General features: G+C 40.3%; 1 protein-coding gene across 1 annotated transcript in view; it reads right to left on the bottom strand.

Annotated features, from left to right (window-relative positions):
• Positions 1-6,141: 6,141 nt before the first annotated feature.
• METTL4 (methyltransferase like 4) overlaps positions 6,142-15,282 on the bottom strand; it is a 30,563-nt gene continuing 21,422 nt past the window's right edge. The window contains exon 9 of the mRNA XM_015277953.4: positions 6,142-13,569. Coding sequence (XP_015133439.2) covers positions 13,538-13,569 — 32 coding nt within the window. The 3' untranslated portion in view covers positions 6,142-13,537. The remainder of the gene's footprint in view (positions 13,570-15,282) is intronic.

The following is a 15,282-nucleotide window of genomic DNA, read 5'->3' as shown; positions in this document are numbered from 1 at the left end:
GCAACTTTTTTTTAAAACAACATATAGAATAAGCATTTATACACGCATACACAAGAGCTTCTCCAGAAGGAATGCCTCCTATTTTATGATGTTGGCCCACAGTGTCAGAGATTGACAGTATAGCAGTAGAGATTGAACCTTCCCACCAACATCCCATTACTTGTTGCTGAGTGACGGCAGCAGAGGGGCAGTCTGACAGAACAATGTCTGACATGGAAGTGTGCATGCAGCAAAGGTGTGTCAATGAATTCCTCCATGCAGAAAAAATGGCACCCACTGACATTCACTGACTTCAGCTGAATGTTTCTAGAGACCAAACAGTGAATGTGAGCACAGTGAGGTGGTGGGTATTGCGTTTCAGCAATGGCAACAATGGGTCACTTCTGCTGGTGCAGGTTGTTACACGCACAGCATGCAGGCTTTTGTTTATTGCTGGCAAAAATACATGGCTAATGGTGGTGACTGTGCTGAAAAATAGTGTTTTGTAGCTGAGAATTTGCTCTATCAAATAGAGTTACTGTATTCATTGTATCTGTTGTAGTTTCTATGAAAAAAAATAGGAAGCATTACTTTCAGAGTGACCTACTTGTGTATGTGCGTGTATATATATATATATATTTCAGAGAAGGTGTCTATTTAATATCTGTGAAGTTTTAAATGTGTTATGACTTTTTATCTGCCACACATTTTCAACGTACCAAATAGAATGCAAGCATCAGTGCTTCTTGGGATTTCTTCCACATTTACCTTTTCTCATTAGAATGTATCTTAATAATTATACATTGCTTTAAAGCAGCAAAAACGTGTCCTTGCTTCTGTTAGAAACATTGCTTTTAGTATGCAAAGTTGTTTTTAATCTTCAGATTGGTCTGCATACATATAGATAATGCCTTACAGCATTGTTTTTGCAGTCTTAATGGGGGAAATGTACGCACTGGGGCAAAGTAATTGGATTTCAGCTGGGAAGCAGCATTTGAATGAAATCAATAAAGATTCTGTCATCTAATATTTTAAGTTTGGTACAATATGTATACTGCAGGTCAGTGTAAATTCATTAAAAAGATCAATGCGATGGAATTTGTCTTGGGTGCCTCAAAATATCCTAGGGTGACTCGAGAAGAGTTGCCTAGGAAACAAGAGATGCAACTCTGAGAAACATTTAGGTGTTTCAAGTTGATGGCTGAATTCTACCAAGTTTATAAGATATTACAGTATAGAAAGTTGTCATGGAAACAAATCCAACAAATGGTTAATGAATAGCCAATCTGGGCAATTACTGCAGGTGGCAGTGTCAAAACAGTTCGGGCTGGAACACTTAATGTTAACTCTTCACAGGCTCTTGGGTTTTGTTTCTGATTTGTTTGTATTATTTTCCTCAGATAAAATGAGTAAATAATTCTTTGGTACCAAAATGGCAGCTGCATTAGTGAAGCTATTAGAAGAAAGATGTCTTTATAGCTAGGTTCATTATGGATGTTATAAATCATAACTCCTTGAGTAACGGCGAGAAGCACTACCACAGGTGATCAAAAAACACCTTTGAATTTCAAATATATTTCTTTGCATTATCTTTCACATTAAATGGAACATTTTAACTGGAAATACATCTAAAACTCAATTTTTGCCTTGATTTGTATCTTTTCTCTGACAACAGCTTTTTATTTGTGGTGATGTATTGCTTTCTTTTCTTTTCGTTTTTTTTTTTTTTTTAATGGGTTTTATTCCCACATCTACTTTTCCTTAGTAATAAATCCTCAGTGAAGTTATTTTAATTTCTGTAACAGAACATAACAGTCATTTTCCAGGATCATGCAGGCATCAGTGTTTTTCTTCCCTCATCATTCTGCTTCAGCTTCTCAATTTCCTCTCTTTATTAGGAATGATGCATTTCTTTGGCTTTGTACAGTGCTTTAGGGTTTTAACAGTGATGTGAAAACTTATATAACTTTCAGTCAAGCTCAAAAAAAAAAAAAAAACCTATGAACTCATATAGTAATATGCAATACATTTAATTTTTTTAAGCATTGAAATGATCCATGATATTGGTACTCTGGGGGACATTACCTGACACAGACGCCGTAACTGAAGATGCAAACATTGTGCTTTAATTCACTTATATATAGAAAAAACACATCCAGCATAGAGAATAGACACATAAGGTAACAAGAAACGTATAGATGTGGCAATGAGGGACATGGGTTAGTGGGTATGAGTTGATAGTTGGACTAGATGATCCTAGTGGTATTTTCCAACCTAAATAATTTTATGACTTCTGTGTGGAAATTCCTTTCCCGCAGCTACTCGTATTTTACAACAAACTTACTTCCTCATTTAAATACCTTTTCTAACCCTCAAATACGTGTTCATGGGAAGTCTTCCCTTCCAACAGCCCCCTGAAGAACATCATGCTGTTTAAGTTGCTTATAAGCTCCTGGCTATGATGGTACAGGATCAGCCTGCCGCATGTTAAAATAACAGTTTGCAGAATAAACACTTTTATCTGCCTCAAATAGCAAGGAATTGGGAAAGTAAATGCTGTTATGCAGCAGTTATAACTTAAATCTATTGCCAAATACAATTATAAATTTCACACTCTCATTTCCTCCAGCTTCCCCACACGCACAAATTGTGCACTTTTAAGTATCTGTGCTTGCACAGAAATGGGGGTAAAAGAAAGCTTGTGCCATTTGCTGGGCCAGTGAAAATGTTTTACACTGTTAATGAGGTTTAGCAGTGTTTGCTTTTCAATGAACATACGGAAACCTTCCTATTCATCCATCTACCCCGTCCTCACCATTGTACCCCCAGGAGTGTTGCCTACGGCACTACAGCAGTAGACAGGCTTTGCTCTGTACTAGAAGGTAGGGACTGGATACAGCACACATCTTCATTCCTAGCTCTCAGTACAAGTTGGTGGAGCATCCACACACTGCAGTTCCTGTCTGCCCTCTTTCTGCTGCCCTAGGATGCCCCTCATTCAGCACTGATAGCTGAAAAAGGGGGAAAACAAACAAACAAACAAGAAATTCAGTCCAAAAATATCAAATTTTCTGGCCACTGAAGACCTGTCTGGTTTTGTGCATTTACACAAGATAGAGTGCTATTTTCACATTTGTCTTTACATCAGCCTTGCACAAGATAGGTGGATGCTGGGGTAGAAGAATCCAGCTCTCAACGTTTCATTAAAAATTCAGCATTTCCCCAGAACTTTGAGTAACATTTTCCAGGAGAATCTCAGCTTTTACATAAACGCTAAGTTTTTAGACATCGTCATCACAGGGAAAAGATGTTTAAAAGGCTTAGCAAGAAAGAACAACAAAAAACCCCTGTGAAAGGGTTTCCGTGATGTTAAAAACATCACCGCATTTTCGAGAGGCTTAAAGCATAAAATGTGAATGGTTGGGACTGGTCAAGAAGCAGGGCTGTAAAATGTGGACCATTTCTGCATGAACGTGTGCCCTTGGAAAATACAATTTCTTTTCCTTCATTCCTCCTAGCAGATAAGCTAAATACAATAAGGATTTTACTGAGCACCAGATGCTGTCCCTGAGCTATAAAAGGTACAGCAAGATAGAACCAAGCGAAAAAATTCATTGTCATTTGCAATGCTGTAGTTAAACTTACCTTGCCCTGAAATGTATTTTGCAACCTATATGATTTAGTAATTGTACAGCTTTGTACTAAAGAGAATGCAATAGCCTTGAATTGTGCTTCATAGCAACCAAATTAACTGCTTACATGTGGACAAGTACTTGAATATATTGTATTGCACCTGGATGTCGTGTCACACTTCGCTCGTATGCAGCATTCAATTAACTCAAGGCTGCTGCTAGTTCCTGAGCATGCTGTAGAAAAAAACCCTTTAGAGAAAGGGCATTTGTCTCTTGTACGTCAGCATATTCAAACATTCAACTTGAATGAATCCTCTAAAAGTTTAATTTGACTGTTAGAGCTAGAAAGTATCTCTTTAAGGCTTGTCTGCAGTTTAAGGCAGCTGAGGAGACAGATCAGACCGTTTCTGTGCTCACTGCCCAGGGATGGTGCAGTCACCTGGATAAAGGCAAAAATACAGTTTCTTTTCCATATTTGCTATGATGTTCTATGCCAGATGTTCTCTGCTTTTTTTCTTATAAATCCTAAAAGCTATTAAGAATTCAAGAAGTTAATTAAAGAGGCATAAGAATTTTTTTTTTCCTTCAGTTTCATTTTGTTTTCTCAACTATTTATATTAAATAAGAAGCAACAAATATACTAAAAGCTCAGCTGCCAAAGCAGTGTTGGCTCAGCAGCTGATTTTACTAGATGTTACACAAACAGAAGTGGAAGAGATATTGATTCCCTGAGAATCCTGGGATACACAAAGTTACATGGCTGTAAGTTGTCCTTAAATACACACACAGGTTATCACTGATTTATGCAATAATTACTGGCATCAGTGGAGCTATTTGCATACATTGTGATCATCAGGGTGACTAGATTCACTCCATGACAATAAGCAGGGACAAGTATTTCAGATTGTGACAAGTCGCAGAAGGCTTTTTCATAGATTCATAGAACCCTTAGAGTTGGAAGGGACATCTGAAGGCCATCTAGTCCAACTTCCCTGAAATGAACCACAGTTAGATCAGGTTGCCCAGGGCCTGATCCTGCCTCGCCTTGAAAGTCTTCACGGACGTGGCATCAACCTGTTCCAGTGCCTCAGCACCCTCACTGTAAAAAGGCTTCTTCCTCATATCCAACCCAAATCTACCCTCTTTGAGCTTGAAACCATTTCCCCTTCTCCTAACACAACAGACCCTGCTAAAGAGTCTGTTTCCTTCTTTCCTATAGCTCCCCTTTAGAAACTGAGTTTCCTATAAGGTCACCTCAGAGCCTTCTCTTCTCCAGGCTGAACAGCCCCAGCTCTCTCAGCCTGTCCTCATAGGAGAGGTTTTCCATCCCTTGCATCAATTTTGTGGCCCTCCTCTGGACACGCTCCAACAGGTCCATGTCTCTCTTGTACTGAGGACTCCACATCTGGATGCAGTACTCCATGTGAGGTCTCACCAGCATGAAGTAGAGGGGCAAGATCACCTCCCTGAACTTGCTGACCAAGCTTCTTTGGATGCAGCCCAGGATACAGTTGGCTTTCTGGGTTGTGAGGGTGGGCACGTTGCTGGCTCACGTCCAGCTTCCCATCCTCCGTACTGCCAGGTTTGTTTTTGCAGGGCTGCACTCAATCCTTTCATCCCCCCAGCTTACATCTGTAATGAGATTTGCCTCGACCTAGGTGCAAGATCTTGCATTTGGATTTGTTGAACCTCATGAGATTCATCTGGTCTCACTGGTCAAGGATGTTGTGGGGTACCATGTCAAAGGCCTTACTGAAGTCCAGATAGATGACATTGGTGGCTCTTCCCTTGTACAACAATGCAGTGAACCATCAGAGAAGGCCACTACATTGGTCAAGCAGGATTTTCCCTTGGTGAAGCCATGCTGGTACTCCTGTATCACCTCCCTGCCTTCCATGTGCCTCAGCATACCTTCCAGGAGGATCTGTTCATGATCCTTCCTGGCACAGAGACCAACTGACAGGTTGGTAGTTCCCAGGGTCATCCTTTTTACCTTTCTTAAAAATGGGTGTGATGCTGCCTTTTTTCCAGTCACCAGGGACTTCACCTGATTGCTACAAGTTTTCAAATGTCATAGAGAGTGGCTTGGTGACTACATCAGTCAGTTCCCTGAGGACTCTGGGATGCATCTCATCAGGACCCACAGACTTGTGGATGTTCAGGTTCCTCAGGTGGTCACAAACCTGATCTTCGCTAACAGTGGGAGGGATGTTGCTTCCCTAGTTCTCTCCTACTAAACTATGCATTTGAGGACCATGTGACAAACAGTTAGCAGAGAAGACTGAGGCAAAAAAAAAATTAAGTACCCTTTTTTGTTTGGCATCCCACAAAACATATTCTTGTAGAAATACTTGCTGAAGTTTTCATGAATGTATAAAGAAATTTCTAGCAGGTCTGTAAAGGAAAAGGCAAAACTCCTGAAACAATCCTTTACAAATGATCTTTCCAACAGTGAACATAAAATCTGAACCTTTAAATAAAAAAAAAAAAAAAAAAAAAAAAAAAAGCAGCAGACATATTTCCATTAATGTAACTTTAAAAATGAATGTTTGTAAGATTTTTATTCTTGAGAAACATAGCCAAACCAACTAGAGGCCAGAGCTCTCTTCCCTGGAGACATCCAATAAATAATAAATATAAAAACCAATATCATTCAGGCACTTCAAACCAGGCACAAAATACAGAAAACTCACAGTTGTTAGTCAGTCTATCAGAACCAGGGCTACAGGCCATTTTTTATTCACTTGTGCAACAGAGCAGTTTGTTTCTCACTGAAGTGCTGTTCAAACAAAGCATCCACCACAGAGATATACGTTAAATATCTTATGTAAGTAACTTCCCCTTAGGAAAAAGCAGTTTGCAATGTAACAGTTAAAAAGGATTTAAATCTGTAAATGACCCTCTCAGAGGAGGAGAAAAGTAAGTTTTATCACTACTGTAGTCTTTCCAGAGCTTTGGGGAAATTTCTCCCATTGCGTACAGATCCTTCAGATGTTTTCAACTCTTTTCTAACCTGTATGCCTTCTGGCTTCCCCCCAGTATGTACTGAAGTGCAAATTTAAGCCTATGGGCAAAAGGCTAAGCATGGAACTAGTAAGCAAAGGCCCCCCAGGAGGGCATGATGTCGGACAGAGAAACCCATCAGTCCCTTGATTATCACCAAGGTCTTCCACTGCAAGAAGCATGCACAACCACCAGCTACATCCATGGTAACCCTGTCCTGGCTTGGCAACAAACAACAGTGGGGAGGGAGCATGGTGGTGCCCACCTAAGAAATGGCCTACAAGGAAATGGTCCACCTCCTTCTCTGCTTGGAAAACAAGAGCACCTGTTCTCTAAGGCCTCTGATCTGAGGACTATTGACACTGTTGGTGCCATTCTTCACCCTGGCAGAAGAAATGCCAAGACGCTTTGTTCTCTCACAGCAATTTGCAGCTGCTCCCTGGCCCCGCGGTGAGTGGCACATCTGTGTCACCCAGCTGGATGTTCAGAGACCACCTTTCAGCAGCACCAAGGCTTTAACCTGTGGTTAGCAAATGCCTTTTCAAAGCTCATATAAGCCTGAGTGAAAGGTCTAAGTGCGCTGCTGACACAGAGACTTGTACTAAAATGTTGGGCAGAATCTGCATTAAGCTTGTGGTGAAGACATGCTCTTAGTCTAGATGATCCATCACAGGAGTGGCAGATCAAACACACATCAATGTGTATTTACTGTCCTAAATCATACTGTTCTGGGCATCAGGAAAGAAAAACAAAGCAGAGAGAAGATAGCAGGTAAGGGCAGCATATGATAACTGAGAATATATACATACATCCATAAGCAGACAAGCACATATACAGTGAAGCATTATTGCATTTCCTCCGGTAACACTTCAGGGAGATGGCTCCGTCTCAGGCACAAAACAAATCTCAGCTTGCTGGCCATGTCATGGACTTCAAGACTATGTTTGGGGTTGAAAGAATCACCTTCATTCATTTCACTGAGAGTAATGGTGGTGTGCAAAGCCACTAATTAAAGTGATATCCTAAAACAGGGCCAAAAGGGAGAAATAACCTCTCCACCCCCTCCTGTCTCTACCCACTTCCCACTCTAGAGTGCTAGATTCCTTAATCTTTGCCACAACTTGCTGGTAAATAGTCTGGGCTAAAATTAGATATACAGCAAAGGGTAGGTGTTACCATCTGCTGCATGTTGTTAATTCTTGATGGCCTGATAACATCTATTTTTGATGTTCTTTATTAGCTTTCTGGGGAGGAGGATAGAGGGATGGGCCTCTAGTGCCACCATCAGTAGTTTTTAGTATTTGCTGCCTCTTTTTTTCTTTTTTTTCTCCATTTCATTTGACAGCCAGCTTTGGCACAACAGAGGATTTTAGAAGAGCATGCTGTGTAAGACAGGAGACTTATGTACATGCGTCTCAAGCACACAATAAAAGAACTAGATCTGGATCTGCATTCAGTTGAATCAATAACTGGCACGTCTTGTTTCAATATACATGTGGACTGTTCTCTCTGTTGTGATCTTCTTGTTGTTGTACTTAATAGTCAAATTAGAAGTGAGCAATAGACTGACCATCCATCTTGGTTGTCTGGCAAGACAGAACTTCCCCCAGGCATTGTGCACGTTCAAAATCTTTGACACCACAAATATCTGCTTAGACCAGCAACAGGTCAAGCAAAGAAAATACCACTCTGTTCTGCTAGTTAGCTGAGGGAGTACCAACCATACCTGCTGAGCATTTTTATTGTTTAGAGCTAAATAAACACAACTCTCTTGCCTCTGCGTGGACTTTCAAGAGTCAGCTGACCATGTTCAGTGACATTCAGAATCATGTGAAAGCATAATTAAATCTCAAACAAATGTAGGGATAGCGTGACAAAAGATCTATTGCTGTGACCAGTGCTGTCTAATGGAATGTTGTTCCATTAAGTCATGTTATATCAGGCCAGGTTTCATTGCAGCACTTTGATGTCATCTCTTCCTTCTCTCATCCTGTGTTGAAGCTTCTATTTTCTGTTTTCTCCTACAAACATCCTAAGCATAGACTAAGTAAAACAGAAAAGTGACTCTGAGCCACTCACTTGACAGTGTGCATGTAAGAGATGGGTCTTTAGATACAAAACCTGAAGACCTGAGCTGTCTTCCTGATCTTTGTATTAGAGAGGGCAGAGCATTTTACATCACTCACACATGGCTAAGCACACTGCCAACATAAACTGAGAGAAGAAAAAAAATCAGGAATGAACTCAGGTCTCACAAGTTAAATGGAACCTTCATCAGAGGCTAAGTCCTCAAGAAACAAGAAAGATTCGTGAAATCATTACAAGATTAGTAGTAAAGACTTCCTTTCTTAACAGATGCTTGGCATGTCCTTACCACTTTCCACCACAAATCCTGATCTCTGACCTGCTGTTTTGGAATTTAGGCTCTGTATAGGCTTCATACTTCTCTCTTGGAGGTCCTGTTATGGTTTAACCTGGCGGTAGCTCAACACCACACAGCATTCAATCACTTCACTCCCAAGTAAGATGAGAGAAAGAACTGGAAACAAAGTAGAACTAAAATAGAACTTGTGAATTGAGATAAAAACTATTTGCTGAGACAAAAAAATGAAAATAAAAAATATAATAATTCCTATAATATATATTGCAGTCACTCACCACCTGATGTCCTGCCAGCAATGCAGGTCACAGTACCTGCTGACCATTACCCAACCAATCCTCAAGCAGAAGCTAACCTCTGGCCAACTCCCTCACAGGTTTATGGCCTTTTGTATGGTGGCATGGAATAACTGCTGGCCTAATGCAGGTCACCTATCCTGGCTCTGCCCTGCCCCTGCTGCTGTACCATAAAGGCAGTGGCTCTTCCCTGCTGAGGAGCCTGCAGCACTGGATGTGCTCCTATCAGTTAGCAACAATCAAAACTTCACTGTGCTATTAACACTGACTATCTCAGCCGAAACCAGGGCAGTCCTTATAAGAGCTCCTTCATTTCATGCAGCCACTTGTCTCTACTTAGACTCCCCATTCGTTGTACTCAGCAATTCTTTTTCTTCTGCTAGGTGCTATATACTGTCTGACACCATCCATGATCATTAAGTTGTTCCTCCTCTAATGAATCAGATGATGAAGCAGTCCAGCTCCTGCTCCCATTGAACTGCCACCCTGACTTCCCTAAAGCCCTTCCTAAAAGTCTTAATTTCACCCTTCCAGTGGCCTGAAACAGCTGAGCAACTGAGCACTGCCACAGGACTGCCAAATCCTGTTTGTTTTCAGTATCTCTGTGGTGACTCAGTGAGACAGATGTACTCTTCAGGGCTGGCAAGGCTGCACTGCCTTTTTATGAATAGCTGAGGTATTTGAAACTGCAAAACAACTTCTCAGAGGAGACGGGCAAGCCTCAGCCTGAGAAGGCTTAGACCCTCCTGGAAGACTCTGCCTGGAAACGTTAGAGGGTAAGAAATGGCAACAGCAGCTGTAAATGTCAAAGAAAACTTTCTAGCACCAGTGATACATTAAAGATACCCATCCAGAGGGAGAACTCTGTATGATATTAAGCTCTCCCCAGGCACAGAGCTCTATTAGATAGAGCTGGAGTATTTCTAACTGAAGTAGATAAATGCTTTAGCTGCTTTTAGAAAGCCTCCTGAAATATTTGCTCTTTTTCAATCTAAATAGATTTATATCACAACATGAGCAAGTTATACGAGGACAGGTAGATAAAAGGGAATGTCTGCTGGTGAAAGCATTACTGTAAAAGAGCATAGCTTCAACATGTTGTATGACTTAAGACATGAGAAATGTTAGATACTTAGCTCAGTATTTCTAAACCTGTGGTTTGTATTGTTGGTAAGGGTCAATAAGATATATAAAAGATGTTAAATGTTAGATAGCAACAGCAGCTGTAGTTCATTTCTACAGGAGGTGGGATAGGACAGCTGATTATAATGCCAGGCTGCAGCATTCACAAGACGGAGACCTGAAAATGCCTTTAGCTGCCAGCAGCAGCTCAGCTCCTTCAAGGCAAAGGATTAAGCATAAACACATGCAGCCTGTAATTACGGTTTGGTTTGGTGCCCCTGTGATCCACGGAAGGAGCTACTTCTGACGCAGAGAGCAAAAAGGCTGGGGTCACATGAAGAAAGACAAGTCGAAAAATAGTCACAGATGGTTTAGCAAATACTATGCCTGCCTTATTGAGATCTGTTTGTTGTTTTTTTGCAGCCTGAATAGGCTGAGAAATTCATAGGAGGGTTCAACAGTGATGGTGAAAGTGGGCACCAGTAGTTGTCAGACAAAGGGCTATGGCTTTCCTCATGTAAAACAGCACAATTACATCAATTTCAGCGAAACCTCCCATGTCCATACAAGCTGCAAACTGTCATTTGTATCTCCAGAACCTGCTATGCATAAAGGTGAGAAAGAATAAAGGTATCACAAAAATGAAGTCTTCACCTACAGCACCCGTTGGGCAGAAGAAAACTAAGTACTTGTATTGGTATGTCTTACTCTCATATCCCCTTCTGTCTTTTGAACACACAAATACAGACAGCGTGCAAGAGGATAAGCACTGGTTGCTAATCCCTGGATATTACAAAGAAACATAAGTGATCCTCTGTAATCAGATCTGTATGAGGCTTCCATTTTTTCATAATAAAACATTAATGTTACAGATGCCCTGACAGATTTTACCATCTTGCCATTTTATTGATTCTTAAATAGGAAAGCTATCATACTTCTGACTGCTTCTCATGAGGAGACTAATTAGATTATTTCATCATCTGGTTCATCAAAGCAGGAAATACTTAAGTGTCACAGCTGGTCTCAGACTAAATATCTAGTACCAAGACTTTAAATGAAAACTATTGCATCTTCACTGGGTAAGCATTTCATAAATGGCTAGACAGTAAGAAATGATGAAGATAGCAGATATTATTTCACATCTTGGGGCTGTGAAGGGAGTCTTAAGTCTACCAGCGCATCTGGATTTATTTTCACTTGCTACCACTGCCACGTAAAGAGGCTTTGCATAATGATCAAATCACCAAAACTCAGAGAACTATTTAGATTTCCAGTGAAGATTTATAACAAAGAATTAAAAACTCAGAAGCGAGTTCATTTTAGATAAATCCCTTGTTCTCGATTCAACCATTCTGAGCAGAGCGCTCACCATTACAGAGGGAAGCGCACTCCCCAGAGACGGTTGATCCCATCGTCTGATCACCATCCACCACCCATCTTTCCACTGCACATCTGTGGGAAATTGTTTGTTTGCACACACACCTGTGCACGAAAATCAAATCCCCCAGAAAAAGAAATATATGTGCCAAAGCCTCAAAGTCAGACTACTGTGCTTCACCTTCTCATCTATGCGTGCAGGGGACAAGAACAGACAAGCTATTCCTTGGGGATGAGAGTTCACCGTAGCAATTTGAAATGAAAATGACAACAATCGCCAGAAGACAGTTATCAAAAGGCCTAAGCTTCTGAGGTCTACTTACGACCACAAAACCAGCAGCGTGATAACAGATAAATCATTTCCTTTAAATAGCATTTTCATGAAAATTATATGTAAAAGCAGAGTCTTAGTATAAGTACAATGCCAATAGCTCGGTAACTTTGTTATGGAATAATATAATCCTGTTTCTCTTACAGACCTATAATGTTATTATATAAATGGCTATACAAAGCCATGATTATATCAACAAAATGAAATTGTTGGGTAAGACAGTTCCCAGTCTCCTTAAATGCAGCTCTTCAGCACTATTAAAATAGAAGATTTTGTTCTGTAACGTTACGTCTTGATAATGTTGATTCCTTCTGCATTTTTTACTTTGAGGGTTGTGTGATAACACAGCGAACCTTGGAGACCACTGGAAATATATGTGTGTGTGTGTATGCGTGTGTAAGTTGCATCCTGTAGCAAGAATTCTATTAAGATTTACATTCCTCTTATGTTCTGCGCTTCCTTGGACTCATTACAAATTCTGAAATCCTTGCTAATCTCACTGCCCATTAGTTGCTCAAAAATTGCTTTTTGTAATCTAAACCCTCTTGTTTTTGTTAATGAGTCAGGTTGTAGGCCTCATCAAATTTTCAGTGAAAACTTTGATGTGGGGAAATGTAATTTTTATGTCAGAACTGTCTCTTTGAAGTTCTATGAACCAACGGACAAACCGTGAACCTTGGAAAAGGACACATGCTTTCTTTCAGAACCCAGCCTAACTTCTGAAGTGCACAAAGTAATGAAGTAAACAAAGGCTACGTATAGATAAAATTACACATTGAATGGTTTGAGGTGAGTAATGGGGTCATAAAAATATTTTCAATGAGCTGCTTCCTGAATTAATATAAAACTGTTATACGACTATACTGTTAAGTAAAACACTAAAATTTAGCTACAGACTTCAGTTAATGGTACTGTAAAAATCAAGACCTATATTGCATATTTTTAGCATATCGCATTATTAGCAATTCTTTCAATTTCTAGCATAGGTATAATTATGTGCCTCTCCTGTGGGTATATGAGAAAACTACGCCACCTTTCTCTTTGTGAACCTTATCTTGCAATTTGCATGAATAACACAAGTGTTTACATGGATCCTTCTTTGAGGATCTCTTTTTTTTTGACTAACAAAAAAAGTCTTTTTTTTTTTTTTTTTTTACTAACAAAATAGTCTTTTTTTGACTAACAAAAAAAATATTACAGGAAAAAAATGTTGGGAATCAAATTCAGATTTTGTACATTCTGCAACTGACCTTTAACCAGCAGTATGTAACATCTATTGTGCTAATGATGCTGGCCATGGGAACTGTGCTCAGACTTCTGCGTTGAAAAATGCTACCATCTCTGAAAGGGTTGAAAGTTGGATCTGCACATCTTGTAAAGACTCCGACTTCTTTATGATCTGGTCAACAGCAGTGCCTTACAGAGGCAGAAGCAGTGCAGTGACAGTAGCTGTGGAACAGAATACAAAATTGTACTATTAGCTCTCCATTATTTCACTGTGTTTTGGGTATCACTTTCCACTTTACCTGTTGTTTTCTCCTTACATTCCCTCATTTTCTTACACATTAATTAGTGTTAATGCTCTTTCAGGAGGGAAAGAGAATGGGAAAAGGAGCAGTTCTGCAACAGGCCAGGGTGAAGAACATCCCACTAGGTCTGGGTGTATAAAGGACTGTCAGCTCCACAAGGGACAATACAAGATGGATAGAGGCACCATTACAGACGTAATCAGAATACCTGACCTCCCTGTTCCCCCAGTAGACATTCATTTTTTTTACAAACAAAAAGGAAAACTGAATAAGGGTGCCCATGATTCCAGCTAGTGATAAGCAGTGGTAGTGACAAGTATTTCATTTTAACAAAAAATACTGACTGGCTGTAGGAAAAAAAGGAGACATAGGACTGCATGTTATGACCCATCCCTGGAGGTGTTCAAGGCCAGGTTGGATGAGGCCCTGGGCAGCCTGCTCTGGTGCCAGATTTAGTACTTGGCTACCATGCCCGAGGCATGCGGTTGGAACTAGATGATCTTTGAGGTCCCTTCCAACCCAAGCTATTCTATAATTCTATGACATTTAACATCAGAGGGAACAAAAATTCTCACGAAAATATTTGATTTCACGGCATTTTGTTAATGTGTTAAACTAGGCTCTTGACTCCCTGGCTGAACCAAAATAAGTCACCTACAGTCAGAGGTAGGCCTATCATTATCTTTAGCGTCATCAAATGAGACCTCACTCTGTTCTTCCACTATCAAGCACATAGCACCAAAAAACTGATAAATAAAATTCCAGTTGTGGAAAACAATCCTGCTATGTTACTATTGTTCTATTTATCTTATTTGCTGTTGATTTTTTTCTGTCCTCATCCCTACAAGTTAGGAAACACAAAGATTAACAGGGAATTCACAACTCTCCCTCACCTGTCTTGCACATTTTCACGTCCTTGTGACAGCAGCCAGTTTTGCTATTGCCAAAATTGCATTTTCAACTGCAACTGCAAATACCAAAGTGTGGCCACGTGGTACTTCAGATGCCTTAGGTACTCCAGGGTGCATAGGTACCCAGTGCTGGCTGCCATTCAACATGCAGTGACACCGTTGCTCATGTTTACTAAGCGGCCCTTCATTTTTCCTTCCATCTCAAACTTCTATCACTCACATACTGCACTCTGGTACATAGGACTGTTTGAGAGGACGGGTATAAAATCAACTCAAAAAAAACCCTGATTTGGCTGAATAATTACCTACTGGAAAGAAAAGGGTTCTTTATTTGCTAGATCTGGATATAAAAGAAGCTTCAGCTCACACTGCTGCTGGAAAAAAAGAAAAAGAAAAAAGAAAAAACTGTGTAGAGCTGCAGCTTAAGAGCCTGCACTCAGAGGAATTCACACTATAAGGCACTGAGCCTGCAAAAGCACACACGAATTTAACTACACTGCCACAAACTGTCCCACATGCAGAGACAAATCTCTTACGATACCAGGAATTCTGGAGTTCAGCTTTTGAGTGCCACAGACAATCCACCTTTTGAATTTCTGTATTTCAGTAAATAAACTTTAGAAAACTTCCTAGGGTCTGTGCATGCAGAGAAATATATCGATAAAAAAGATGTACTGGGTTTTCCCAAAGTGCACCATTTTATGGCCAAGCCTTCTCAGCAG

This window comes from Gallus gallus, chromosome 2 (genome assembly GCF_016699485.2).
Source record: "Gallus gallus isolate bGalGal1 chromosome 2, bGalGal1.mat.broiler.GRCg7b, whole genome shotgun sequence".
NCBI lineage: Eukaryota > Metazoa > Chordata > Aves > Galliformes > Phasianidae > Gallus > Gallus gallus.
This window is presented reverse-complemented; position numbering and strand designations above follow the sequence as displayed.